The 26,028-nt window shown below is 36.1% G+C and overlaps 1 protein-coding gene across 2 annotated transcripts in view; it reads right to left on the minus strand.

Annotated features, from left to right (window-relative positions):
* Positions 1-26,028, minus strand: part of RPS6KA6 (ribosomal protein S6 kinase A6) — a 202,588-nt gene that overhangs the window by 121,336 nt on the left and 55,224 nt on the right. For both annotated transcript variants that reach the window (XM_045471066.1, XM_045471065.1), the window contains exons 4-6: positions 7,656-7,737; positions 6,651-6,731; positions 5,135-5,214 (exon numbers count right to left, since the gene is read on the minus strand). In XM_045471066.1, coding sequence (XP_045327022.1) covers positions 5,135-5,214; positions 6,651-6,731; positions 7,656-7,737 — 243 coding nt within the window. The remainder of the gene's footprint in view (positions 1-5,134; positions 5,215-6,650; positions 6,732-7,655; positions 7,738-26,028) is intronic.

The raw sequence follows: 26,028 nt of genomic DNA on the forward strand, positions 1-26,028 counted from the left end.
GATCTTGAAAATTCTTAGCACAAGAAAAAAAATTGGTAACTTTTTGTGGTGAAATATGATGACTAGATTTACTGTGGTGATCAATTTGCAGTGTACACAAGTGTCAAATCATTGTTGTACACCTGACACTAATATAAAGTTGTACATCAATTTAAAAATAAGTCAGAAAATAGGGAAAAACAAAGAACAGATGAGACAAAAAAACCCATATAAACAGCAAAACTGGAGATTTAGACACAGCCAAATCAATAATCATATTAAATGTAACAGGTATAACACTCAAATTAAAATTAAAAGGCATAGATTTTCAGATTGGATAAAAAGCAAGGATAATTGCTTTAAGTACTGCTTTAAGTATTGCTTTAAGTACTTTTACAATTAAAAGGCATAGATTTTCAGATTGGATAAAAAGCAAGGATGATTGCTTTAAGTACATTAACAGTGTTAAAATAAGTCATCTCATAATAATAAAGGTATCAGTTTATCAAAAAGAAATGATAATCCCAAAAATTTACACACTCAGTAACTTTGAAATACATAAACCAAAACTTAACAGAAATTTAAAATTAACAGAAAAAAGATAAATATATAATTATAGTCAAAGTTTTCAATCTCTGTATCACAAAAATTTATAGAATATATAGGCAAAAAATTAAGAATGCAGTAGACTTAATACCACTATCAGCCAACTTGATCTAATTGCATTTAGGACCTTCTACTACTCGAAATCAGAATACACATTCTCCTTAAGTATACACAGAACATTTACAAAAATATACTATATACTGAAGCATAAAATAATTATAAGTGAATTTAAGGGAATTGAAGTCATACAAACTATGGTTTATGACTACAGTGAAAATAAATTAGAAGTCAATAATACAAAGTTATCTGGAAAATGCCAAAATATATATAAATTAAATAACGTACTTCTAAATACTCCATGAGTCAAAGAAAAAATAAAAAAGGAAATTAGAGAGTACGTGAAACTGAAGGAAAATAAAAACATCACATATCAAAATATGTGGGATAATGCTAAAGTATTGTTCAGAGAGATGGTTAAAACAGTATACACCTACGTTAGAAAAGATGAAAGGTCTCAAATTAGTAACTTCAGCTTCCATCTTAAAAACCTGAAAAGTTAGTGAAATATATAGTAAGCAGGAAAAAAATGAAGTAATAAAAGTTACTGTGGAAAACAATGAAATAGAATAGAGAAAATCAGTGAAGCCCAAAGCCAGTTGATTTGTTGAGAAAAAATAAAATAAAATTGATAAACCTCTAGCAAGGCTAAGCAAGATAAAAAAGAGAGAAGAGACAAAATAAGAACATCAGGTATGGTGATACAAGTATCATTAATGCTTCTACTGCTATAAAAAGGATAATAAGGGAGTATTATGAACAATTTCATGCCAGTGAATTTGATAAATTTGCTAAAATGGTAAAATGGTTAAATTTTTAAAAGGCAAAGATACCAAAGCTCACTCAAAAAAAAAAAAAAAAAAAAAGATAAACTTAATACCTCCAAGTCTCTTAAACAAATTGAATTTGTAGTTAAAACATCTTACCATTAAAAAACTTCAGGCCAGATAGATTCACTGGTGAATTCTACCAATCATTTAGTAACAATTTAACATTGAATTCTTCTAGACTTTAATAACAATTTAACATTGAATTCTCTAAAAAAACAGAACAGGAGAAAACACTACCCAACTCATTCTATAAAACCAGATTTGCTCTGACATCAAAACAAGGCATAAACAATACACAAAATCTATAGTCAAATGTCCCTCATAAAAATAAATGTAAAAATTCTTAACAAGCATTTAGGAAATATCACCCACCAATATGCAAAAAAGATAATGCATCATGATTACATGGTGGGGGTTCATCCATAGGCAAGATTGCTTCAACATTTGACAGTCAATCAATGTAATTCACCTATTAAAACATTAAAGAAGAGGGGCGCCTGGGTGGCTCAGTCGGTTAAGCGTCCGACTTTGGCTCAGATCATGATCTCACAGTCCGTGAGTTCGAGCCCAGCGTCGGGCTCTGTGCTGACAGCTCAGAGCCTGGAGCCTGCTTCAGATTCTGTGTCTCCCTCTCTCTCTGACCCTCCCCCGTTCATGCTCTGTCTTTCTCTGTCTCAAAAATAAATAAAACATTAAAAAAATTTTTTTTAAAAATTAAAGAAGAAAAAATATATAACACCTCAATAATGGCAGTAAAAGAATATTACAGGGGCGCCTGGGTGTCTCAGTCGGTTGAGCATCCAGTTCCTGATTTTGGCTCATGTCATGATCTCATGGTTCATGGGATTGACCCCTGCATCGGGCTCTTTGCTGACAGCATGGAGCCTGCTTGGAATTCTCTCTCTCCCTCTCTCTCTGCCCTTTCCCTGCTCCCACATAAATAAACATTTGGGGAAAAAAAGAAAAAATAAATAAATATTACAAAATCTAACATACAACAAACAAGTAACAGAAAGGAACTTTCACTTGATAAAGAACATGTAAAAAGACCTATACTTAACTTTATAACTTATGCTAAAATTATGCTTTTCCCCTAAGACCAGAAATAAGGCAAGAGTGTCTGCTCTTATCAATTCAATAGAAGACTGAACTGGAGGGCCCAGCCAGTGCAGCAAAGACAAATAAAAGAAAGAAATGATGTTGATAATGGAAAAGAAGTAAAAACTCCTTATTTGCAGATTACAAATAGAAAATTCTATGGAGTCTACAAAAAAAAGCTGTTAGGTGTAATAAGGAAGTTCAGTTAAACTGTGGGACACAAATTCAGTATGCAAAACATCAATTGTATTTCCATCCAACTTGAAAATGAAATTAATAAGAAAGCAATTCCATTTACAACGGCATTTTTTTTTATTTTTTAATTTTTTTTAATGTTTATTTTTGAGAGAGATGGAGACAGAATATGAGTGGGGAAGGGAGAGAGAAAGAGGGAGACACAGAATCCGAAGCAGGCTCCAGGCTCCAAACTGTCAGCACAGAGCCTGACGCGGGGCTCAAACCCACGAGTTGTGAGATCATGACCTGAGTCAAAGTTGGACGCTCAACTGACTGAGCCACCCAGGCGCCCCTACAATGGCATTTTTAAAAGGAAACAGGTAAATTTGATTAATAAATGCATAAGACTTATAGACTGAAAATGACAACCTATAGACTTAAAATGACAAGATATTGATGAGAGAAATTAAAGACTCAAAAACTGGAAAGAAATATATTCGTGGATTGGGAGACTCAATGTTATGAAAATGTAAATTATTTGCAAATTGACTTAGAGGTTCAATGCAATCCACAGTAAGCTTTTTTGTAGAAAGTGAAGAGCTGATTTTAAAATTGATATGGAAACGCAAAGGATCCAGAAGAGGCAAAACAACTTTGAAAAAGAAGAGCAAAGCTCAAGGATTTGCACTACCTTACTTTAAGACATATTATAAAGGTAATCAAGAAATCACGTGGTATTGAAATCAAGATAGACAAATAGATCAACAGAACAAAATATGATCAATTGATTTTCAACAAAAATGCAAGGTAATTCAGTGAAGAAAGCATGGACTTTTCTAATCATAATGCTAGAACAATGGGGTATGTACATGCAAAAAAAAAAAAAAAAAAAAGGACTTCAACACATATCTTCACCATGCACTAAAGGATTATAAACTTAAATGTAAAACCTAAAATTACAAATTGTGTACTAAACAGAAAATCTTTGTGACCTGAGATTAGGCAAATATTTTTTAAATAGGACACCAAATTCATAAAAGAAAAAAATTAAGTTGGACTTGATCAAAATTAGGAACTTCTGCTTTTTTAAAAAGAACTGCTTTTTGAAAGACATTGTTAAAGAGAATGAAAAGATAAACTACAGACCAGAAGAAAATATTTACAAACAACATATATGTTAAACGACCTACCATCCAAAATATATAGACTCTCAAAACTCAGAAGAACAACTCAATTCAAAAATGGGCCAAAGATTTAAACAGATATTTTACCAAAGAAAATAAACAGTTGTCAAATAAGTGCACTGAAAAATTCTCAACATCATCAGTCATTAGAATTATGCAATTCAAAACCACAATAAGGTACCACTACACACACTTATGTCCAAAATGAAAACAAGACTGACCATATATCAAGGGTTGGCAAGGATGTGGAGCAACTGAAACTCTCATATGTTGCTGCTGGGAGTGTAAAAGTTATACCACCTTGGAAAACAATTTGACAGTGTCTTTAAAATAAGTTAAAACATACATCTACCAAATAGCCCAGTCATACTCCTAGGTATTTAACCATAAATATGAAAACATATGTCCATACACTCATTTGTACATGAATGTTTGTAGCAGTTTTATTAGTAATATCCCCAAACTGCAAACAATCCAAACATCTATCAATAAATTAATGCATAAACAAATTGTGGCATATTCATACAGTGGAATACTACTCAGCAATAAAAATGAATGAACCACTGATACATATAACACCATGGTGAAATCTCAAAATAATTATTGAGTTAAATACGCCAGACCAAAAAAAAAATACATACTCTATGATTCCATTTATATAAAATCCTAGAAAATGCAAACCAAACAATGACAAAAATCAGATTCAGTAGGAGTGGGGCAGAAGGGAGGAATTACAAAGGGGCACAAGAAAATGGTTGGGGACGACGGATAAGCTTATTATCTTGATTGTGACGATGGTTTCACAGGTATATACGAATGTCAAATTTTATCAAATATGCACCATAATATGTGCAATTTATTCTATGTCAATTATACCTCCATACACCTGTTTTAAACATGAATAAAATAAACACTACTCCCAGAGGCATTTTGGTAGCTTGAGTAGCCAAAATCCTAGGCTTGCCCCTATCTACTTCATCCAGTTATTTATATTGATCTTGTGCCTAAGGGAATAATGAGTAGCACATTGAGATGGATCTAAATGACAGGAAGACAGAAAATACCATTAACTGGCACATCCACTAAACACTATGCAGTGAAACAAACAGAATAATTATTTAACTTTTCTATAGAAAAATTAATTATCAGAACAAAAATGATTTTTGTTTCAATAAAATATAGTAAAAATTCACAGATACTCACCTCTTTGGATAATCTTGTAAAGACATCTCCTCCCCTGAGAAAATCTAGTATTAAATACAGCTTCCCTTCAGTCTGAAAGGCTAATTATAAATTAGAATGTAGTAACAGAACAATCTTAAAGGCTTAACAAGCTTAGTATAAATTTTGATAAACAAATTTAGAGTTTTATCATTAAACACTATAAAGGAATTAAGAATTTATTCAAATGGTCCAATGTTATTGGGTAACATTATCTCACAACTGAATTTAGTGTTGAAATAGCTATAAACACCTTCCCAGAACATAATCAACTTTGCATGTGGCTTTACACAGAAATGTCTACCACCATCATTTTCCTGATTTATGGATCAATGGTGTTCAATTGCAAACTTCCTGAACTCTGCCTCCCTACCTAATGAAAATCTACTAATTCTTTCAAGCTCAACAAAAATGCCAACTCCTCTATTAAGCTTTCCTCTATTAAGGATTTCTCTCTTTTCACATTTCCTTTAGCATCTTTACCCTCTTCTGCACAAGAATTATTTGGTACTGCTTTTGAGATATCATTGTTCTTTATTTATGTCTCTCTTAAGTCCACTTTGGAATGTACAGTTAATTCGTTTACATGTCTGTGTTCCTATAGATATAATTTTTTTTTGAGATCAGAGATTGTTTTACCTCTAGAGCTTACTGCATTCAATACAGTGTTTTGCACACAATTGGTATATACTGATTAATGTCATGTCACCCTAGAGATTTAAGGAAGAGATTTAGGATAACAGGGAGTAAAAGAAAAATGGGTGGACATTTCTTGAGTGTTCTTTATAAAAATAATTTAATACCTACTTTACTGCATTATTTTTCAAAATTACCTAAGAATTTTTTAAATCTACTGCTAATTTATCTCTTGAAAATTTAAAGTGACATTGTAGAATGTATCAGTAATTTAATGATGTATATACCTTTGAATTCTCCAGGAAAACCAAACTTCACAATCTCATGCATGCATTAAATTATCAATGGAGCCATGATTCAAACTCAGAACAGTCGGACTCCAAATTCATGTTCTTTCCATTATACCTACTTGCTTCTTACTGGTATTCTTCTCCCCCCAAATATAAGAGAGAATAACTTAAATGGACTAATATACCTACATTGTCCTCTCCAATAGAAGTAGGAAATAAATGAATATACTCATTATGAACAACATGTAAGAGGAACACATCCAAACACCAAATGCTTTGAATAAATCATCACACTTTATAGCCTAAGATCATTAAAGGTACAGCATAGCAGAGTAAAGAAATACTACCAGACAGGTAATCAGAAGATACTATCTTATTACCTTAGACAAGTTAACCAACAGATACAGAAAATACAATTCAAAGCTGGTTATTAATTCTTATTCTTATTTCAGATGAATATGTTTTACATAGTTGAATTATTAAATCAGTTTGAAGTATTTATTTCCTATTATATTATTACTTGAAAGGAAAGCTTAACTCTCTAATTCCATAAATTAAAAAAAATTACATACCATAGTGTAATTTGACAATAAATGGATGATTTACTTCCACCAGTATATCCCTCTCCATCTTTGTCCGAACTCTGTCTCGAACTAAAAATTATAGTAGAGTAGAATATATTACTCTTCTATATAAAATTTAAGTAGAGATCTCATAAATAATTCACCAAACAAAAATATGAAAATATAAAATGCAACTTTATAAGTGCCTAAATTTGCCTAAATTTGCAGTCTATATATTCCTAGACAGTAATTACCATACTATCAGAAAGCCAACAAAGTTAGTTTTGATCTAGAGATGGGTTAAAGTGACATAAATAGGTATTTGGTTAATATGCATTTATTATGTGTTGGTCTCCAATTGTTCAAATGTGTTTACTGATTAAAACTGAGCAATGTTGGGGCACCTGGGTGGCTCAGTTGGTTGAGCAATTGGCTTCGGCTCAGGTCATGATCTCACGGTTTGTGAGTTTGAGCCCCGCGTCGGGCTCTATGCTGACAGCTCTGAGCATGGAGCCTGCTTCGGATTCTGTGTCTCCCCCTCTCTCTCTGCCCCTCCCCCACTCATGCTCTGTCTCTCTCTCTCTCAGAAATAAACATTAAAAAAATTAAAAAAAAAAACTGGGCAATGTTATTGTTATCACAGCCTAGAAGATGGTGTATATATGTGTATCCAAGTGGTTGTGCTTTTTCAGTATGCAAAACCAACACAAATAGAACAGAAAAAAAATTAAGAAACTTGAAATAAAATAATATAGCTTAATAAAACAAGTACATTTTAAGTAAAATAAAACGTGTCACTTTTATACCATTAAATTTTTACCAGGGTATAGTCTCACTAAATTATAGTATATGCCAATATCAAACCTAGAAATATCACTTACAGGCTAGAAAACTGTAACAATTACTAATGTTTAAAGAAAACTGAATCTACTCAATTTTTACAAGCAATGTACAGCATATTTGTTAAAACAAGATTTATCAAATTCTATTTTATTAAACTTTCTCATCTTCTACCTTTTAAAGAAGCTTTTTTTAACACCTTCATTGCATACAGCTGCCCAGCATCAGGACCAGTCTTCTTTCGAACAAGAAAAACCTAACAGAGGAATTTTATGAAAAAAGTAAAATTCACATTTCAAGACATTCTTGCTATACACATAGACTAGTGCATGTTTCAGGCCCTACATTTTCTCTAATTTTATAAAGATAGAACTTTCTCTATAAATTATACTCCTACTTGATTTTTTTCTCATTTTCGTTCATTTACTAAATCACACTCTCATACATATTACCATAGGAAAGAAAATTATTAAAATAGATGACATGGTCAAGGACTTTAAGAAGTTTGTGACATAAAAGATAAGCAACATAATGAAGGGCAATTTCATCTAAAGGAACTCCTTTTAAGACCCAAGCTCCTTTATGTTACCTTAATAAAAACCAAAAAATGATATAACTCTTAGTTTGATATCTTCATTACTACTTCCTTATTGGACCATTTTAGAAGTTAGCATACATTTTATTTTCTGTAAGAAATCAGAGGCAATTATATCTGTCTGCCAGGTTGAAGAATCAAGATGGCTAATTATTCCAATACATTAAAGTTAAACTCTTTACTGTTACTGAGCAAGCTTAAGTAATAATATCTCATATTTTCAAATTAAAATTATGACTCATTAAAGCTAAGTTTCTAGGGGTGCCTGGGTGGCTCAGTTGGTTAAGCATCCAACCTCAGCTCAGGTTATAGTCTCGTGGTTCATGAGTTTGAGCCCCACGTCAGGAACTGTGCTGACAGCTCAGAACCTGGAGCCTGTTTCGGATTCTGTGTCTCCCTCTCTCTCTGCTCCTCCTCGGCTTGTTCTCTGTCTCTCTCTGTCTCTCTCTGTCTCTGTCTCTCTCTCAAAAATAAATAAACATTAAAAAAGCTGTTTTTAAAAAGCCTCAGTTATAAAGATAAATATTAATAGATGGAAATTTTACAGGAGTTATTTACTAGTAGAGGGTGGTTTCATTTTTTAAAAATAGTGAAAGTTGTTCACTGCTTTGAAATAAACTATATAGAAACAAAAAAAAACAACAATAGAACAGATAAATGAAAGCAGGAGTTGGTTCCTTGAAACAACTAATAAAACTGATAAACCTCTAGCCAGATTATCAAAAAGAAAAGAGAAAGGACTCAAATGAATAAAATCACAAATGACAGAAAAGAAATAATAACGAACACCACAGAAATACAAACAGTTGTAGAAGAACATGAAATACAAATATGAAAAACTATATGCCAACAATTTGGGACACCTGTAAGAAATGGATAAATTCCTAGAAACAATATAAATTACAAAAACTGAAACAAGAAGTAATAGAAAACTTGAACAGACCAATTGCTAGCAATGAAATGAATCAGTAATCAAAAAAATCCAAACAAACAAAAGTTCAGGACCAGATGGCTTCGCAGAGTTCTACCAAACCTTTAAATAAGAGTTAATATAGATGAATAAAACTGAGATGGCGGCGTAGGAGGACGCTGGGCTCACCGCGTGTCCTGCTGATCACTTAGATTCCACCTACACCTGCCTAAATAACCCAGAAAACCGCCAGAAGACTAGCAGAACGGAGTTTCCGGAGCCAAGCGCAGACCAGAGGCCCATGGAAGAGGGAAGGAAGGGCGGCGAGGCTGTGCCAGCTCCACGGACTGGCGGGAGGGAGCTGGGGCGGAGGGGCTGCTCCCCGGCCAAGCAGAGCCCCCGAGTCTGGCTGGCAAAAGCAGAGGGGCCTGATGGACTGTGATCCCACAGCAAGCTCAACTTAGCCTCTGGGAGGTCATAAGTTAACAGCTCTGTTCGGAAAGCTGGAAGGCTGGAGGACAAAGGGAGGGAGAGCTGCTGAGCCCCCGGACGACAGAGCTCAGTTTGGTGGGAACAAAGGCGCTCGCCAGCGCCATCTCCCCCGCCCATCCCCCAGCCAAAATCCCAAAGGGATCCAGTTCCTGCCTGGGAACTTGCTCCCTCCGCACAAACACCCACTCTGTGCTTCTGCAGAGCCAAACCTCCGGCAGCGGATCTGACACCCTCCCGCTGCCACAGGGCCCCTCCTGAAGTGGATCACCTAAGGAGAAGCAAGCTAAGCCTGTCCCTCCAGCCCCCGTGCACCTTGCCTACCCACCCCAGCTAATACGCCAGATCCCCAGCATCACAAGCCTGGCAGTGTGCAAGTAGCCCAGACGGGCCACGCCACCCCACAGTGAATCCCGCCCCTAGGAGAGGGGAAGAGAAGGCACACACCAGTCTGACTGTGGCCCCAGCGGTGGGCTGGGGGCAGACATCAGGTCGGACTGCGGCCCCGCCCACCAACTCCAGTTATACACCACAGCACAGGGGAAGTGCCCTGCAGGTCCTCACCACTCCAGGGACTATCCAAAATGACCAAATGGAAGAATTCCCCTCAGAAGAATCTCCAGGAAAAAACAACAGCTAATGAACTGATCAAAAAGGATTTAAATAATATAACAGAAAGTGAATTTAGAACAATAGTCATAAAATTAATCGCTGGGCTTGAAAACAGTATAGAGGACAGCAGAGAATCTCTTGCTACAGAGATCAAGGGACTAAGGAACAGTCACGAGGAGCTGAAAAGCGCTTTAAACGAAATGCAAAACAAAATGGAAACGACGACGGCTCGGATTGAAGAGGCAGAGGAGAGAATAGGTGAACTAGAAGATAAAGTTATGGAAAAAGAGGAACCTGAGAGAAAGAGAGATAAAAAAATCCAGGAGTATGAGGGGGAAATTAGAGAACTAAGTGATACTCTAAAAAGAAATAATATACGCATAATTGGTATCCCAGAGGAGGAAGAGAGAGGGAAAGGTGCTGAAGGGGTACTTGAAGAAATAATAGCTGAGAACTTCCCTGAACTGGGGAAGGAAAAAGGCATTGAAATCCAAGAGGCACAGAGAACTCCCTTCAGACGTAACTTGAATCGATCTTCTGCACGACATATCATAGTGAAACTGGCAAAATATAAGGATAAACAGAAAATTCTGAAAGCAGCAAGGGATAAACATGCCCTCACATATAAAGGGAGACCTATAAGACTCATGACTGATCTCTCTTTTGAAACTTGGCAGGCCAGAAAGAATTGGCACGAGATTTTTAGTGTGCTAGACAGAAAAAATATGCAGCCGAGAATCCTTTATCCAGCAAGTCTGTCATTTAGAATAGAAGGAGAGATAAAGGTCTTCCCAAACAAACAAAAACTGAAGGAATTTGTCACCACTAAACCAGCCCTACAAGAGATCCTAAGGGGGATCCTGTGAGACAAGGTACCAGAGACATCACTACAAGCATAAAACATACAGACATCACAATGACTCTAAACCCGTATCTTTCTATAATAACACTGAATGTAAATGGATTAAATGCGCCAACCAAAAGACATAGGGTATCAGAATGGATAAAAAAACAAGACCCATCTATTTGCTGTCTAAAAGAGACTCATTTTAGATCTGAGGACACCTTTAGATTGAGAGTGAGGGGATGGAGAACTATTTATCATGCTACTGGAAGCCAAAAGAAAGCTGGAGTAGCCATACTTCTATCAGACAAACTAGACTTTAAATTAAAGGCTGTAACAAGAGATGAAGAAGGACATTATATAATAGTTACAGGGTCTATTCATCAGGAAGAGCTAACAATTATAAATGTCTATGCGCCGAATACCGGAGCCCCCAAATATATAAAACAACTACTCATAAACATAAGCAATCTTATTGATAAGAATGTGGTAATTGCAGGGGACTTTAACACTCCTCTTACAGAAATGGATAGATCATCTAGACACACGGTCAATAAAGAAACAAGGGCCCTGAATGAGACATTGGATCAGATGGACTTGACAGATATATTTAGAATGCTGCATCCCAAAGCAACAGAATATACTTTCTTCTCGAGTGCACATGGAACATTCTCCAAGATAGATCATATACTGGGTCACAAAACAGCCCTTCAAAAGTATACCAGAATTGAAATTATACCATGCATACTTTCAGACCACAATGCTATGAAGCTTGAAATCAACCACAGGAAAAAGTCTGGAAAACCTCCAAAAGCATGGAGGTTAAAGAACACCCTACTAACGAATGAGTGGGTCAACCAGGAAATTAGAGAAGAAATTAAAAAATATATGGAAACAAACAAAAATGAAAATACAACAATCCAAACGCTTTGGGATGCAGCAAAGGCAGTCCTGAGAGGAAAATACATTGCAATCCAGGCCTATCTCAAGAAACAAGAAAAATCCCACATACAAAATCTAACAGCACACCTAAAGGAACTAGAAGCAGAACAGCAAAGGCAGCCTAAACCCAGCAGAAGAAGAGAAATAACAAAGATCAGAGCAGAAATTAACAATATAGAATCTAAAAAAACTGTAGAGCAGATCAACGAAACCAAGAATTGGTTTTTTGAAAAAATAAACAAAATTGACAAACCTCTAGCCAGGATTCTCAAAAAGAAAAGGGAGATGACCCAAATAGATAAAATCATGAATGAAAATGGAATTATTACAACCAATCCCTCAGAGATACAAACAATTATCAGGGAATACTATGAAAAATTATATGCCAACAAATTGGACAACCTGGAAGAAATGGACAAATTCCTGAACACCCACACTCTTCCAAAACTCAATCAGGAGGAAATAGAAAGCTTGAACAGACCCATAACCAGCGAAGAAATTGAATCGGTTACCAAAAATCTCCCAACAAATAAGAGTCCAGGACCAGATGGCTTCCCAGGGGAGTTCTACCAGACGTTTAAAGCAGAGATAATACCTATCCTTCTCAAGCTATTCCAAGAAATAGAAAGGGAAGGAAAACTTCCAGACTCATTCTATGAAGCCAGAATTACTTTGATTCCTAAACCAGACAGAGACCCAGTAAACAAAGAGAACTACAGGCCAATATCTCTGATGAATATGGATGCAAAAATTCTCAATAAGATACTAGCAAATCGCATTCAACGGCATATAAAAAGAACTATTCACCATGATCAAGTGGGATTCATTCCTGGGATGCAGGGCTGGTTCAACATCTGCAAATCAATCAACGTGATACATCACATTAACAAAAAAAAAGAGAAGAACCATATGATCCTGTTAACCAATGCAGAAAAGGCCTTTGACAAAATTCAGCACCCTTTCTTAATAAAAACCCTTGAGAGAGTCGGGATAGAAGGAACATAATTAAAGATCATAAAAGCCATTTATGAAAAGCCCACAGCTAACATCATCCTCAATGGGGAAAAACTGAGAGCTTTTTCCCTGAGATCAGGAACACGACAGGGATGCCCACTCTCACCACTGTTGTTTCACACAGTGCTGGAAGTTCTAGCATCAGCAATCAGACAACAAAAGGAAATCAAAGGCATCAAAATTGGGAAAGATGAAGTCAAGCTTTCGCTTTTTGCAGATGACATGATACTATACATGGAAAATCCGATAGACTCCACCAAAAGTCTGCTAGAACTGATACATGAATTCAGCAACATTGCAGGATACAAAATCAATGTACAGAAATCAGTTGCATTCTTATACACTAACAATGAAGCAACAGAAAGACAAATAAAGAAACTGATCCCATTCACAATTGCACCAAGAAGCATAAAATACCTAGGAATAAATCTAACCAAAGATGTAAAAGACCTGTATGCTGAAAACTACAGAAACTTTATGAAGGTAATTGAAGACGATTTAAAGAAATGGAAAGACATTCCCTGCTCATGGATTGGAAGAATAAATATTGTCAAAATGTCAATACTACCCAAAGCTATCTACACATTCAATGCAATCCCAATCAAAATTCCACCAGCATTCTTCTCGAAACTAGCACGAGCAATCCTAAAATTCATATGGAACCACAAAAGGCCCCAAATAGCCAAAGTAATTTTGAGGAAGAAGACCAAAGCAGGAGGCATCACAATCCCAGACTTTAGCCTCTACTACAAAGCTGTCATCATCAAGACAGTATGGTATTGGCACAAAAACAGACACATAGACCAATGGAATAGAATAGAAACCCCAGAACTAGACCCACAAACGTATGGCCAACTCATCTTTGACAAAGCAGGAAAGAACATCCAATGGAAAAAAGACAGTCTCTTTAACAAATGGTGCTGGGAGAACTGGACAGCAACATGCAGAAGGTTAAAACTAGACCACTTTCTCACACCATTCACAAAAATAAACTAAAAATGGATAAAGGCCCTGAATGTGAGACAGGAAACCATCAAAACCTTAGAGGAGAAAGCAGGAAAAGACCTCTCTGACCTCAGCCGTAGCAATCTCTTACTCGACACATCCCCAAAGGCAAGGGAATTAAAAGCAAAAGTGAATTACTGGGACCTTATGAAGATAAAAAGCTTCTGCACAGCAAAGGAAACAACCAACAAAACTAAAAGACAACCCACGAAATGGGAAAAGATATTTGCCAATGACATATCGGACAAAGGGCTAGTATCCAGAATCTATAAAGAGCTCACCAAACTCCACACCCGAAAAACAAATAACCCAGTGAAGAAATGGGCAGAAAACATGAATAGACACTTCTCTAAAGAAGACATCCGGATGGCCAACAGGCACATGAAAAGGTGCTCAACGTCGCTCCTTATCAGGGAAATGCAAATCAAAACCACACTCAGATATCACCTCAGGCCAGTCAGAGTGGCCAAAATGAACAAATCAGGAGACTATAGATGCTGGCGAGGATGCGGAGAAACAGGAACCCTCTTGCACTGTTGGTGGGAATGCAAATTGGTGCAGCCACTCTGGAAAGCAGTGTGGAGGTTCCTCAGAAAATTAAAAATAGACCTACCCTATGACCCAGCAATAGCACTGCTAGGAATTTATCCAAGGGATACAGGAGTACTGATGCATAGGGGCACTTGGACCCCAATGTTTATAGCAGCACTCTCAACAATAGTCAAATTATGGAAAGAGCCTAAATGTCCATTAACTGATGAATGGATAAAGAAATTGTGGTTTATATACACAATGGAGTACTACATGGCAATGAGAAAGAATGAAATATTGCCTTTTGTAGCAACGTGGATGGAACTGGAGAGTGTGATGCTAAGTTAAATAAGCCATACAGAGAAAGACAGATACCATATGGTTTCACTCTTATGTGGATCCTGAGAAACTTAACAGAAACCCATGCGGGAGGGGAAGGAAAAAAAAAAAAAGAGGTTAGAGTGGGAGAGAGCCAAAGCATAAGAGACTGTTAAAACTGAGAACAAACTGAGGGTTGATGGGGGGTGGGGGGGAGGGGAGGGTGGGTGATGGGTATTGAGGAGGGCACCTTTTGGGATGAGCACTGGGTGTTGTACGGAAACCAATTTGACGATAAATTTCATATATTAAAAAAAAAGAGTTAATATATATTCTTCTCAAATTATTCTAAGAATTAGAAAAAAGAAGGAAAACTTCCAAATTCATTCTATTAGTGAGCATTACCCTGATACCAACACCAGACAGACACCACAAAAAGAGAACTACAGGCCAATATCTCTGATACCAACACCAGACAGACACCACAAAAAGAGAACTACAGGCCAATATCCCTGATGAATACAGGTGCAAAAATTCTTAACAGAATATTAGCAAAATTAATCCACAATAGATTTAAAAAAAAATCAAGGTTGTCTGGATGGCTCAATCAGTAGAGCATGCATCTAATCTTGGGGTTGTAAGTTCAAGCCCCACAGTGGGTGTAGAAATTACTTAAAAATAAAATCTTAAAAAAAACTATCATTCACCATGACCAATTGGGATTTATTCTTGGGTTAAAACAGTGGTTCAATATTCATAAATCAATCAACATGATACATAACATTATTAAAAGAAAGGACAAAAACATTACAATCATTTCAAAAGACGCAGAAAAAGCATTTGACAAAGTACAATATCCATTCATAATAAAAACCCTCCAGAAAGTAAGATTAGAGGGAGCAAACCACAATATAATTAAGGTCATATATGACAAATACACAGCTAATATCATCTTCAATGGGGAAAAACTGAGAGCTTCCTAACAAGACAGGAAAATCCACTTCCACCACTTTGATTTAACAGAGTACTGGAAGTCTGATCCACAGCAATCAGAGAAAAAAAAAAAAGAAGAAACACAAAGCATCCAAATTCTTCCTTGCCAGAAGGAATAAAACTTTCACTATTTGTAGATGGCATGATACCATATATAGAAAACCCAAAAAACTCCACAAAAAAACTTGCTAAAACTCATAAACAAGTTCAGTAGAGTCACAAGATCAAAATGAGTGTACAGCAATCTGTTACATTTCTATACACCAATAATAAAGAAGTGAAAAGAGAAATCAATAAATTGATCCCATTTCCAATTGCACCAAAACTATAAGATACCTAGGAATGAACCTAATGAAAGAGGTAAAAGATCTGCACTCTAAAAAACTATAGAATATTGATGAAAGAAATTAAAGAGGACACAAAGAAATGGAAAAGCATTCCATGCTCATGAATTGGAAGGACAAATATTGTTAAAATGTCTACATTACTCAAAGCAATCTACACATTTAATGTAATCTCTAAAAAAATACTACAGTATTTTTCACAGAGCTAGAACAGTCCTAAAATTTGAATGGAATCACAAAAGACCCCGCATAGCCAAAGCAATCTTGAAAAGAAAAGCAAACCTGGAGACGTGACAATTCCAGACTTCAAGTTATATTACAAAGCTGTAGTGATCAAGAAACTACATTACTGGCAAAAAAGAGACACACAGATCAATGGAACAGAATAGAAAACCCAGAAATGAACCCAGAACTATATGATCAAATAATCTTTGACAAAGTTGGGAAGAATAACCAATGGATAAAAAACAGTCTCTTCAACAAATGATGCTGGGAAAACTAGACAGTAATTTGCAAAAGAATGAAACTAGACCAGGGGCACCTGGGTAGCTCAGTCAGTTGGGTATCCGACTTTGGCTCAGGTCATGATCTCATGGTTTGTGAGTTCAAGCCCCACATCAGGCTCTGTGCTGACAGCTCAGAGCCTGAAGCCTGCTCCAGATTCTGTCTCTGTCTCTCTCTTTCTGCCCCTCCCCTGCTTGTGCTCTGTTTCTCTCTAAAAAATAAAAAAATAAAACTGGACCACACTTTTTTACACTATACACAAAAACAAATTCAAACTGAATGACAGATGTATGTGAGACAGTAAACCATCAAAAACCTAAAGGGGACATAGGCAGCAACCTCTTTGACATCAGGTATGACTAGGTATATCTCCTGAGCCAAGAGAACCAAAGGCAAAAATAAACTACTGGGACTTCATCAAAATAAAAGTTTTCTGTACAGTGAAGGAGACAAACAACAAAACTAAAAGGCAACTTACACAATGGGAGAAGATATTTGCAAAAGACATATCTGATAAAGGGTTCGAATCCAAAATATGAAAATAACTTATCAAACTCAACACCCAAAAAATAAATAATCCAATTAAAAAATGGGCAAAAGACACGAATCAATATTTTTCCAAAGAAGACATACAGATGGACAACAGACAAATGAAAAGATGTTCAACACCACTCATCAAAAGGGAAATACATATCAAAACCACAATGAGATATCACCTCACACCAGTCAGAATGACTAAAATTAACAACACAGGAAACAACAGGTGTTGTTGAGGATGTGGAGAAAGGGGAACCCTCTTACACCGTTGGTGGGAATGCAAACTGGTATAGCCACTCTGGAAAACAGAATGGATGTTCTTCAAAAAATTGAAAATAGAACTACAATATGATCTACCAATTGCATTACTAGGTATTTACCCAAAGGATACAAAAATACTGATTTGAAGTGATACATGCACCCCAATAAATACAGCAGCATTACCAACAATAGCCAACTTAGGGGAAGACCCCAAATGTCCATCTACTGAAGAATATATAAAGATGTGGCATACACACACACACACACACAGAGTGTAATATTACTCAGTGATGAAAAAATAATGAAATATTGCAATTTGAAAGGACATGGATGGAGCTAGAGAATATTATGCTAACTGAAATGTCAGAGAAGGACAGATACCATACAATTTCACTCATATGTGTAATTTAAGAAACATAACAAACGAACATGGGGGTGAGGGGAAGAGAGAAAAATAAAGATACAGATTCTTAACTATAAAGATCAAACTGATGGTTGCCAGAGGGAAGGTGGGCAGAAGATAGGGTTAAATATGTGATGGGGACTAAGGAGGGGACTTGTGATGAGCACCAGGTGATTTATTTAAGTGTTGAATCAGGAAAGTCTACAACCGAACCTGCATTACACTGTATGTTAACTAAAAGCAATTTAAATAAATCTTGAGGGAAAAACAAAACAAAAGAAAGAAAAACAGAAGGACCAACTGAATGTCCACTTAGAGAGTATTTAGACCACCAAGTCCCCTCTTTACCTCAGCTCGGTGGATGGTTGCCTTCTTTGTTCTCACTCCAATAAAATTCTGATGTCTTTCTTATTCTCTGGAGAAATCTCTCAACTGTATGACGCTAAGCACAAACCCTAAGCCTAACACACTTTAACCCTGACTCTATGCCTAACCCTACCCCTTACCAATAAGCCCTAAGCTCTACATCTAGCCCTAACTCTAACCCTAAACTTAGCCTCTGGAGAGGTCTCCAACTGCTGGAATGGAGGCACATAGACTCACCCTAATCTTAAACCTAGCTCCAAATCTTAACCCTAACCCCTAACTGCTAACCATTAATCCCAACCCTAACTCTAACCCTAAACTGATCCCTCTGTAGAGGTCTCTGAATTGCAAGATAATAGGCATATACCCTCACCCTGGCTGTAACTCTAACCCTAACCCATACCTTAGCTCTAAACCAAACCCTAATCCAAGATCTGAGGAAAAAAATTTGCTATATATATCATATGTATGTATGAGAAAAAAAGAAACATAGAGGCAAACCAAGAAACAGACTATAGACAGCAAATGATGGTTGCTAGAGGGAAGGTGGGTGGGATGTATGGGTGAAATAGGTGATAGAGATTAAGGAGAGCACTTGTGATGAGCACCAGGTATTGTATGGAAGTCTTTAATCACTACGCTGTACACCAGTATCTAATATTACACTATATTTTAACAAACTGGAATTAAAATAGAAACTTAAAAAACAAACCAACAAAAAATAGAGTAAATGAATTGCCATAACACACACACACACACACACACACACACACACACACACACTTCAGCTAAATATGTGGCATTAACCCTAAGCATCAGACTCAAAGTTTTCAGATACCCAATTTCCCTTTTCCTAATCAATATCATGTGGCCAAGAGGATGTCAACAAAGAAGTCAAGTAATTTCATGAATAATGACTCTACCACAAGTAGGAAAACTATTTTTATCGGTTTCTTAAAGTAAAGCAGTTCTCATTTTTTTTGGTCTCAGAAATCCTTTACAATCTTAAAAATTATTGAGGACTCCAACGTGTTTTTGGTATTTTTGTGGATATCTATAGATATGTACCATATTAGAAATTAAAAGAGAAAAAGCAACTAGGTATTGATTCTTTAAAAAATAATAAACCTGCCACATGTGAGCATATTTTTTATAAAAATAACTATGTTTTCCAAAGCAAAAAAAATGTGAAGAGTGACATTGATCATTTTTTTTTGTGAATCTCTAATATCTGACCTAACAAAAAGAGAGTTGGATACTTATGTATGCTCTGCATTCAGTCTGTTGCAATTAAGTTGCTTTGCTTGAGGCACAGAAAGAAAATCAGGTCTCACACATATATGTATACAGAAAAGAAGAGGAGTATTTTAATAGCTGTTTTACATAATTGTGCTGATTCTTCTTTGATATGACACAAGAACTTAAAAAGTGGCAGTTTCTTAAAGGTTAGTTATAATGAAGAATCTGAAACCATATCCATTAATTGTCCGAATTCTGTTATGTAATAATCCATTTGTCTACCTTACATTTTGAAAGTGTTTGTACTCATGTCTGATTTGATAACATAACATATTGGTCATCTCAAAAGTACTGCTTCACTGAATTATGCAGATCTACATATGAACAGCAGTGATCTCATCAGAAAAGTTTAGTATTAAGGTGTCAAGTTCACAGTGGCAAATAAAAATTTTCCAAAACTAAATTTTTGCTTCAAAGCTGAAATTTTATCATTGACAAAAATATTGTCAGCTGTTTTACATGAAATAACAGGATCACTCCCATTCATTTTTGAGGAAACATCTACCAAATACACAAGTTTAGTAACCATAGTTTGTCAATCATTCTTTCAAATAAAAATGATGTTCTATGGAAAAAGTGGATAGTTCAGCTTACAACTCAAAAAATCACACAAGTGCTTTGTCTTGATGGTATGAAACTTCTGGTATACACCTAAAGTGCTTTATGTGTACTTCTCATTTCATCACACAATATTAAAAAGAACTATACTCAAGGGTTGGGATTAAATAAATTTAATCACTGTTAACACTTCATCAAGGACATTCTGAGGTAACATTTGCATTTTTTAAACTGCAAAGTGTGTAGCAGTGAAGAATACAATGACTACTGACATAATTTGTAATCACTGCCTTGATTGTGCCAAGATGCCAGAAGTTTTATAAATAGTATCTTAGTATTATTATAAAATAGTTTCGACCTTGAGGATTCCCTGAAAGCATCTTATTAGACAGACCATACATTGAGGGCCACTGTTCCAAAACACAACACTTAGTAGAGTTGAAAAAATGGAATGTAGAGGGCAAAAAGAAGCAAGCAAGCAAGAAAAAAAAATGGTCCAGACTTTCTGGAAGACATCTGCACAAAGCAGCCACTTTTTCTCTAGCTCTTCTAAAGCTCACTAACATCCTACTATGTCATCTAATAGAAGCCAGTATTTATAGTCTACAGAAATAACTGTTTATTTGTTCATCACCTGATTTGTTCTTTTCTGATCTTATGGGTGGACTTAACTAGCATAAGAAAATATCATCTCACTCTGTTCTCTTCCCATGATCAACTACAAAAGAAGTCGCATATCTTCAAACTACTGTATCTAAAAACATATCTATCCTCATCAAAGAGGTTTCTTTTCAGCCACACTGATACAATTCTTGGAAACAGTTTGTTAAAGAAATGAGTGAGTGAGCTACTCCAATATATCTCTTTAGGTCACGTGGACTTTTATATTTTACATGAAGAAGTACTCAGTAAGGGGGAACCTGGGTGGCTCATTCAGTTGAGTGTCCAACTATTGATTTCAGCTCCGGTCATGATCTCACAATTTGTGGGATCAAGTCCCACATCAGCATCTGCACTGACAGTGTGGACCCTGCTTGGGAATCACTCTCCCTCTCTCTCTGCCCCTCCCCTGTTCATGCTGTTTCTCTCTTTCAAAATAAATAAATAAATAAATAAATAAATAAATAAATATTTTAAAAAGTACTCAGTAAATATTTGTTGAAGTGAATTTTAACAGTGACACTGACTGAAGACAAGAACAAACTGCAAGGGATTTTAAGATACAAAGATATATTTTTAAAACTATCTCTTGATAATTACTCAAGAGGGCAAGGGTTTAATATTTTCAAAAATTCATTTTAAAATCCTATATAATCCATGAATGTTAAAATGCATGCTTTGTATAAATATTACTTGGCATGTGAAATACAAGGAAGGCCAGTCTGACAATTGTGATCATGTTTTCATGTGTTGTATTTGATTGTGTTTTAAAATAATCCATGTAACTTGTTTGGTATACTACATTTCAATCTTTCATTAGTAATCATTAATAGCATTATACTTGGTGTGTTTAGTACAGAATCTTTATATACATATTTCATGATGATAATGCAAGCTTCTTTAAAATACAATTTTACAAATGTCTTTAGTAGTGATTTTCCCCATTAAATATACTATAAAGATATCTAATCTTGCAAGACTTTGTATAGGCTAAAAGTCCATTTATTGCATTTTAACAATGGAACTTTTGCAGGCAACTATATAAGACTGCAGCCCAAAGTTTCTTAGAATTGCTCCTACACTTCTCTGATTCACAGCCTTGGTCAAATTCCTGCATAAGTTCAGCCTATAACAAGTCACACCCAAACAATGCCCATGCAAATGATGTATTCCTGACAAGCAAGTAGGTTCACATACTAGGAAGAAAAAAATATTAAGCTACCTCCTTAATATTTGGTTGATGAACTGCATGAAGTTCACTATTCTGTAATTCAGTATTACAAATTTTAAAAAGGTTTCTATGATATGCTTGTTAAACTAAAGTTCCTACACAAAACTGAGTATTCCCTGAATTTAAGGACTGCATTAAAAACTTGTCTACATGTTGCTATATATAATGTGGAGATATGACTGAAGACATTTCATTATGTTAAACTGTATTCTTCTATGGAGCCCCATGGGGAAAAAATTTTTTTGGTCTGTTAGATCTTTTTACAACCTTAAAGATACTGTCAATAATCATGCAATAAAAGGTATCAACTTCTTTATAATGGCTACCAAAAATTTTAAGTCTTCATTTTGTCCCAGTTCTGGAAGATATAGGCCATTATGCCATGCATTTGGAAACAACAAGAATGTATCTCTGGCTTCATCTATTCTTTCCTGCTCTAATTTTTCTGCTTCCATTTTCCTCTCCACTTATTTTTTAATTTTTTTTTTACTTGGTATTCATCTACGAAAACCTTAAATTCTTTCTGGAGCAAAGCTGGATATAAATATATATACATATGAATTAATATATAACTGAAAAAACAAATGACTTTTAATGGCTTGAAAGGTTTGCCTATTGAGATTTTATTCAAGTCAATATTTAAGCATTTATACATTTGGGATATAAAAGAACTTCATCTCTGTTCTTCTAAAATTAACATCATAAAATGCAAAATATTTAAGAGAATATTATACTTTTAGAAAGTTTAAAAGCTAAAGGTCTGCAAGGGTGCCTGGGCGGTTCAGTCAGTTGAGAATTTGACATCACCTCAGTTCATGATCTCATAGTTCGTGAGTTTGAGCCCCACGTTAGGCTCTGTGCTGAAAGCTCAGAGCCTGGAGCCTGTTTCATATTCTGTGTCTCCCCTGCTCTTTGACCCTCCCCCACTCACTCTCTGTCTCTCTATCTCTATCTCTCTCAAAAACAAATAAACATTAAAAAAATTTTTTTAAAGTGTGCAGAATGTACATACCTACTCCACAGGTCAGTTCTATAAGCACACCCCACATACAATATATATTAAAAGCTCCTTCTAATTTTACTCTTCTCAGCACAACTATTCAAGTCACATCTCCTTATCTTCATATACCTCCCTTGCCAATTTACTGCCAAACCATAACCTGCCTTAGTTTTTTTTTTTTTGTGTGTGTGTGTGTGTGTGTCCTGAAAATGCTTTTCTGTATTTTATATGTTACATTCTATACCACATAAATAACAGGTTACTTTAAGAAAATTAATGTCAAGTTTATATTCACTAATACAGCTTTTACAAATGTTCAGCGCACACACTGGGTATTCAAAAATATTTTTCTTTTGAAGAAGGGAGTTAAGATGTTAGAGAAGTAGGGGGATCTGGATTTTCCTCATTCTTCAAACAGGGTTGTATTGAGGTCAGATCACCAGGAAATAGATGCACAGAGCAGTGGAAGGATCTCCACAGCTGGAGGGAGACAACTTGACAGGATTGAGGTACATGTATATTTGTTGAGGGAGACAAAATGATGGAGCTACAGAGGAGAGGGAACCCTTTCTGTGGAGGGACAAAAGGGAGAGAGAGTGGGGTTGTGAAAGTGCGGCATTGAGTTAGCACAATAGCAAAACCTCTCTGGACCACAGACTTTTGCAAACAGCCTTGGGAGCTGAAACTCTGAGGCTTTTGACATGCATGATTTTCTCTGGATCTTTCTCTGGATCAGAGCTATGGAGCACTTCCTGGGGAGGAGGGAGCTGGTCCAGGAGTGCATAGAGTGGTGTAGCGAACTCCAGGGACACTGGAAGAGAACAGTTCCCTTCCTGGAGTACTTTGGGAAGAGGGCTTATTGCCCCCAAGACAAAAGAACCTACAGGTACCAGCCACAGGCCTTTCATCAGCAGGGTAGAGAGGCTCCACTTCAGAGCAGAGAAGCAGATTGAAGCGGTGCCAGGTTCTTTAAGACATGGGGTTTTGAATCCCAGTCAGGGGGCCAAGAAGAAGGTGTGGGACAAATGTGGAGCAGGACAAGGTAACCACCATTGCTATTCTGTGAAGACTGCCTGAAGACCAGACTCATCCAAGTCTGGGGAGAAGAGATTGGGGTGATGCCATTTTTTGCTCCAACAACAACATGGTGGTACGTCAGAGAATGGCACAGAGACCCCCAGTGGAGGAGGGACAAGCTTACACTAAACCCTGCTCCTCTGTGCCTGGCAACTGCTTATTTATTGGAGCAAGGCAGACTAACACGATGCAGTAAGACTCTCCTCCAGACCAGCACAGCCACCAACCCCAGGCAACAAAGGACAACTCTTTTTCTTTTTCTTTCCTCCTTCTTTTTTTTCTAATGGAATCAGGCTAATAGTTTCTGATTTGTTTTTTGTCAATTATTATTTTATATATGTATATTTTTTAATCAGGCATTTTTATTCTATCTTTTTTCCATCTTTTCTCTTTATTCTTCTTTATTTTCCTTTCTCTTTCTCTGGAATTAGCTTATAGTTTATTGATTCTCTGTTTGGTTTTCTTGTCTCCCCTTTCCTTTTTCTCCTTTTATGGGATCAGGCTTCCCCTCATTTTTTTTTCCAGAGTTACTACAACAAACCAATCAAAGCATACCTAGTGAAAGGTCCAAACACTCCACCACAGCAAGAGAAGAAAAGCTCTGCACAGAACTAACCAGTGGGACAGAGCAGCCAAAACATCAGAGCAGAATACATAAAACATATACCAGAAACACTTCCTGGAGTGTGAGGCCCTGGAGAGTGTATGACCCTTTTGGAATATAGTAGCACTCTGAGGCGAAGGAAACATAACAAACTTTTAAAACAGAAGTTCAGCCAAAATGACAAGACAGAGGAATTCTCCCAAAGAAAAGTCAAGAAGAAATCACAGCCAAAGAATTGCTCAAAAGAAATATAAATAATATATCTGAAAAAATTTAGAATAACAGTGATAAGACTAATATAGCTAGGCTTGAACAAAAGCACAGAACACATCAGAGAAACCCTTCCTACAAAGATCAAAGACCTAAGAACTAGTCAGGATGAATTAAAAAATGCTATAGCTAAGATACAAAATAAACTAGATACAGTGACACCAAGGATTGAAGAAGCAGAGGAGGGAATATGAGACATAGAAGAAACCATTATGGAAAATAACAAAGCTTAAAAAAAGAAGGAAAGGAAATTGTGAGAACAGGAGGGAAGAATTAGAGAACTAAGTGATTCCATGAAACGAAACAATATCCATATGATACGAGTCACAGAAGAAGAGAGCTAGAAAAAGGGGTGGAACGTTTATTTGAACAAATTATAGCTGAGAACTTTCCCAATATCGGGAAGGAATAGGCATCAAAGTCCAAGAAGCACAGAGAACACCCCTCAAAATCAACAAAAAGAGGTCAACATCACAACATGTCAGAGCAAAACTTGCAAAATACAAAGATTAAGAGAATTCTGGAAGCAGCTAGGGACAAAAGGTCATTAACCTACAAGGGTAGACACACAAGATTATTAGCAGACCTGTCCACTGAAACTTGACAGGCCAGAAGGAAGTGCTAGGAAATGTTCAATATGCTGAATAGGAAAAAAATGCAGCCAAGAATCCTTTATCCAGCAGGGCTGTCATTCAGAAAGGAGAGATAAAGGCTTTCCCAGACGAACAAAAACTAAAGGAGTTTCTGAACACTAAATCAGCCCTGTAAGAGATTCTAAGGGGGATTCTTTCTGAGTGGAAAGCAGCAAAGACTACAAACAACTGGAAAACATCACCACAAACATGAAATCTACAGATAACACAATGGCACTAAAATCATATATTTCAATAATCACTCTGAATGTAAATGGAGTAAATGTTACAATCAAAAGACATAGGGTATCAGAATGGATTAAAAAAAAACAAGATCCATCTATATGCTGCCTGCAAGAGACTCATTTTAGACCTGAGGACACCAGCATAGTGAAAGTGAGAGGATGGAGAACAATTTGTCATGCTAATGGACATCAAAAGAAATCCACAGTAGCCATACTTATATCAGATAAACTAGGTTTTAAACCAAAGATTGTAACAAGAGATGGATAAGGGCATTATATCATAATTAAGGGTTTTTTCCATCA

Source organism: Leopardus geoffroyi, chromosome X, assembly GCF_018350155.1.
Source record: "Leopardus geoffroyi isolate Oge1 chromosome X, O.geoffroyi_Oge1_pat1.0, whole genome shotgun sequence".
Lineage (NCBI taxonomy): Eukaryota > Metazoa > Chordata > Mammalia > Carnivora > Felidae > Leopardus > Leopardus geoffroyi.